The following is a 4,848-nucleotide window of genomic DNA, read 5'->3' on the forward strand; positions in this document are numbered from 1 at the left end:
ATAATCCCAGCATTTTGGGAGGCTGAGGTGAGAGGATTGCCTGAGCCCAAAGGTTTCAGACCAGCCTGGGCAACTTGGTAAGACCTCATCTCTACAACAAACAAAAAAATTAGCTGGGCATGGTAGTGCACGCTTGTGGTTCCAGCTACTTGGAAGACTGAACCAGAAGGATCATCTGAACCCAGCAGGTTGAGGCTGTGGTGGCTGTGAGCGTGCCACTGCACTCCAACCTGGGTGACAGAGTGAGATTCCAACTCAAAATAAATAAACGCAAATCTAAAGATACATGTTTAGTTGGAGAGAGGTATACGTTGTAGAGTCAGAGAAACCCGGATTTATATCCCAGCTTTACCTTTTTGTTGTTGTTGTTCTTTTGGTTTTTCATTCTGGCTTTGCCTCTTATCTGGGTGATTCACCTGTTACCTTTGTGGATAGAGATTGGGTCCTTTATAATTTCTCTGAACCTGAGTCTCTTGGTCTGTAATATGGACATTATACCTTGCTGGGTCATTGAGGGGCTTAGCAGTCAGGACTTGATGCCTGGCTGTTGCTTAGTATACAGTAACAACTACTTTCAAGTAGCACAAGGGCCAGGTGCAGTGGCTCATGCCTGCAATCCGCAATCCCAGCACTTTGGGAGGCCTAAGTGAGAGGATTGAAGCAAGGAGTTTGAGACCAGCCTGGGCAACATAGTGAATCCCTGTCTTTAAAAAAAGAAAAGAAAAAGAAAAATTAGCTAGGCATGGTGGCAGTGCACCTATAGTCCCAGTTGCTCTGGAGGCTGAGATGAGAGGGTCACTTGAGCCCAGGAGTTCAACACTACAATGAGCCGTGATCATACCACTGCACCTCCAGCCTGGATGGCAGAACAAGACCTCATCTCTAAAAAATAAAATAGCACAAGGTGTTACTATTGGAGTAACAAAATGAACAGGGCATTAAAGAAGTACAAAAGAGGGAGGGGCTGACTCAGTTGAGCAGACAGGAAAGATTCCTAGAGGGGAAGCTATCTGGACTTCATTTCGAAGGACTCAAGTCCTTGAAAGGTTTGCTGGGGAGAAGAGATGAAAATGTTTTTGCTCTAAAATGCTGTTTGGCAGCAATTTCCACATTTCAGCTGGACATATACGTTGGTACATAATGCCTCACATTTAGAGTGCTTTCCTACTTTTCAAAGAAGGAATTTCATATCCATTATTTTCATCACGGCAGCTCTGGAAATTATTAGGGCAGAGATTATTTCCATTTGCTGGTGAACTGGGCTCAGATCCAGGCCTTCCCACTCCCTTCCCACCTCTTGCCACTGCTCCATGCTGTTGGCATCCTTTCTCATTCTTATTTTTTTCTCTGTGTATTTCAAGAGATCTATCTTCAAGTTCAAAGATATGTTCTTTTGCATGATCAAGTCCACTGTTGAAGCTCTCTATTATATTTTTAATTTTATTCATTGACTTTTTTTTTTGAGTTGGAGTCTCAACTCTGTTGCCCAGGTTGGAGTGCAGTGGCACACTAATGGCCACCCCAGCATCAACCTGCTGGGCTCCAGCGATCCTTCATCCTGAGCCTTCCAAGTAGCTGGAACTATAGGCACACACTACCACACCTGGCTAACTTCTTATTTATTGTAGAGACAAGGTCTTGCCAATTTGCCCGGGCTGGTCTCAAACCTGTGGGCTCAGGCAATCCACTTGCCTCAGCCTCCCAAATTGCTGGGATTACGGGCTGAGCCACCGAGCCCAACCTATTCATTGACTTCTTCAGCTGTAGGATTTCTGTTGCTTCTATCTTTGTTGAATTTCTCATTTATATCATGAATAGTTTTCCTGATTTCATTGAATTGTCTTATCTATATGTTCTTATATCTCACTGAGTTTCCTTAAGATTATTATTTGAATCCCTTTCCTGGCTGTTGATTTCCTTTTGAATGGGGTCTGTTTCTAGAGAGCTATTGTGTTCCTTTGGGGGTGTCATATTTCCTTGCTTTTTCATGCTTCTTGGGTCCCTGCGTTGATGTTTGCGTGTCTGGTGGAAGAAGCCCTTCTTCTAGACTTCCTAGTGTGTCTTTCATAGAGGGTTTTTTTCTTTTTTTTCTCCAAACTATCCAGCTTTATTAAAGATACTTTTCATAAACAATCATGGTATTTCAGGCAGGACATGGGCAGACAATCTTTAACAGTATACAAAAACTTTCAAACCCCCTTCTTTAATGGACTACCAAAATCAGAAAGCCACTATAAAAACCCAATGAAGTCTTCATTTGATGCTCTGAACAGGGAAGAAGTTTAGAGTGAGGGTTGACATTTCACATTTAGCATGTTGTTTGACAACTTTTTACAAGCCGACCCTGACTTTCAGGAAATGAAATGAAAATGGCAGAATTTGTCTGAAGATCCACCATCTATGAACGAAAACTGCTGCTCTTATGAGGGGTGCCATCTCAGTGGTATCACTGACATACTGGTAACCAATTATTGGGGGTCAGGTCCCAACAGATGTCTGGGTTTAAGGGAGTTAAGTCTATGCTGAAGGCAGAAAGGAAAAAGAGGGCATAAAAAATGAATGTTTTTCCACACCACAAGGTATTTGTACCAAGGTGGCTATGTGTGTCAACGTCGGGGAGTCCCTCCTCCTGGAAGCCAAGAAGAAGTCTCTTAAAACTAGAAGGGAAAGGTGTTTTCCCCACATCAATTCAGCTTTGGAGACATTCTATTAGTGACATATGTCCCTTTCCCAAAAAACAACAATGAAGTGTTCTGTGTGCTAATAACATAGCTTAAAAAAACAAAAAAACATAAAATTCTGCATTCTTATAAAACTTGAATAAAAATAGTATTTCAAACTGTACAGTCACCAGAAGTACGCAGTTATCAAAAATGCACACTCTTCACTTGGCATCTCTAGCACCTTCAGCTTTCTGTGCCTGGTCTGTTTTAGCATCTCCATTTTCTGCAGAGTTATTCCCCTCCTTGCCAGCATCAGCTTTTCTCTTTTTCCCTTTGGATACCTTCTCTCCCTTCTTAGCTGGGGCCTTCTTAGGCTTGGGCTCTGGCTTTGGAGGAGCAGGTTTAGCAGACAACCTTGCAGATCTTCTCGGGTTCGTCCTTCACCTTGGCTTTATCTCCTTTAGCATCCCCTTCAGCCTTTCTCTTGGGCATGGTGGTGATGGCAGTGGAAATAAGGTGTTGGACGCAGGGATGGAGCGGCATGCGGGCTTTGGTTGGTCCGGGGGTCGTTCTTACCTCTTCTTCTTCATACTGCTCCAAGGGTTTTTTTTCAATTGAGGGTTTTTTGTTTTTTTTTTTTTAATAGAGATGGCATCTCACTGTGTTGCTCAAGCTAGTCTCAAACTCGTGAACTCAAGTGCTCCTCACACCTCAGACTCCCAAACTGCTGGGATTACAGGTGTGAACCACCACGCCTGCCCTGTAGTTGGATTTTAATGTACCAGTTGGGAAGGGGGAGGTGACAGGCTTCTCGATGGGTGCAGTGGAATAGTCTCATATAGCTTCTTCAGCTGCGTTCAACATCAGCAATAACTGTGGGTGCCTTGGTGGCCTGGGCTGTAGAAGTTTGCGGCAATGGTAGTGGCAGTGTAGGTTGTTAATATCCTTAGCGCCAAGGGCTCTTGGAGTTCTATTTTTGTTTTTCCCATAATGGAGAGACTTAGCCAAGGAAATCCCTGTTTATATCTGGTCTAACATAGCCTCCAAGCAGCTGCAGCAGTGCTGGGTCTGGGTGCAGGTGCTTGGAGTGGCTATGGGGCCAGGATGCTGGTCTCAGGGTCTTGCAAACCCAGGATCTTGGGGTGCTGGTTTGCTGTCTGTGGCAGGGTTGAATGTAGGTTGCCCTCTGAGTCAGGATCTGTGACTCTACCCCAAGGTGTGGGGTAGGGGGAACAGCCCTGGCCTCCTTTCTCGTTTACTTAGTCTAGCCTGGGGCTTCATCTGTGTGCCCCCAGAACCTGTGCTCTCTTCATTCTAGAAGGCTGCCTGCTGCAAGCAAAGTAACATCAGCTAATAGCTTGGGCAGCAGTGTCCAGCCAGAATGGACATGTGTCCAGGCAGAGGTAGAGGGGATGGGGCCAAAGTCTATGCTGGGGATTTCTCTGTCCCTAGAATTCCTGGCCCTGGGGGCCAAGAGTCTCCCACAACATTCTATCCCTAGATGTGTTGTTGGAGCACCCAGAATCCGTTGCACTCTGTTGCGCCCTCAGGAGAACAAGACCCTTGCCATGGTTGACTCCAGGGGGCCAGCATCCAGGAGAGGTTACTTTCCATGCATTGTGATGTGTTGTCCAGGGGACCCCTGAGCTTCCCCAATCCCTGCAGTTTAGCTAACATTGCTTTCTCCCCTTCCTCCCTCTGTCTTGGTGGTGTCAGTGCAGCAGCTGCTGGAAGATGGTGCAGATCCCTGTGCAGCTGACGACAAGGGCCGCACAGCTCTACACTTTGCCTCCTGCAATGGCAACGACCAGATTGGTGAGTCCTGAGAGGGAGGAGGGAGGAGGGAGCGGGGCTAGGCAGGCAGCAACTTTCCGCAGGCAGCAACTTTCCACAGGCATTGGGGGAGAGGCTGCTGTCTGCACAGCCTTGGGATGCCCAGTTGTACTGGATCCTGGAAGACGTGGCACCATAGCATTTTGCCCCTTTTCCTCCCTTAGCTTGTGGTACTGGCACTGCCAAGCCAGGGAAGGGGTCAGCCTGGGGAGAGAAGGCTATTGACTCTGAGGGTGAAGAGAAGTCTCCAATTAGGAAACCGCTGGAGGGGCAGGGCCCAGGCCTTCAAGATGTTCAGGCAACATTGACTCACTGCCAATCACAGCAACAGGACAGCTTTTTTTTTTTTTTT

General features: G+C 46.4%; 1 protein-coding gene across 1 annotated transcript in view; it reads left to right on the top strand.

Moving 5' to 3' along the window:
* The first annotated feature begins 3,204 nt into the window (after positions 1-3,204).
* The window catches only part of ANKRD54 (ankyrin repeat domain 54), an 8,453-nt gene continuing 6,809 nt past the window's right edge, over positions 3,205-4,848 (top strand). Inside the window, exons 1-2 of the mRNA XM_021713979.1 lie at positions 3,205-3,216; positions 4,334-4,478. Coding sequence (XP_021569654.1) covers positions 3,205-3,216; positions 4,334-4,478 — 157 coding nt within the window. The remainder of the gene's footprint in view (positions 3,217-4,333; positions 4,479-4,848) is intronic.

Source organism: Carlito syrichta, unplaced genomic scaffold (assembly GCF_000164805.1).
Source record: "Carlito syrichta isolate Samal-C Ts95f unplaced genomic scaffold, Tarsius_syrichta-2.0.1 Scaffold93748, whole genome shotgun sequence".
Lineage (NCBI taxonomy): Eukaryota > Metazoa > Chordata > Mammalia > Primates > Tarsiidae > Carlito > Carlito syrichta.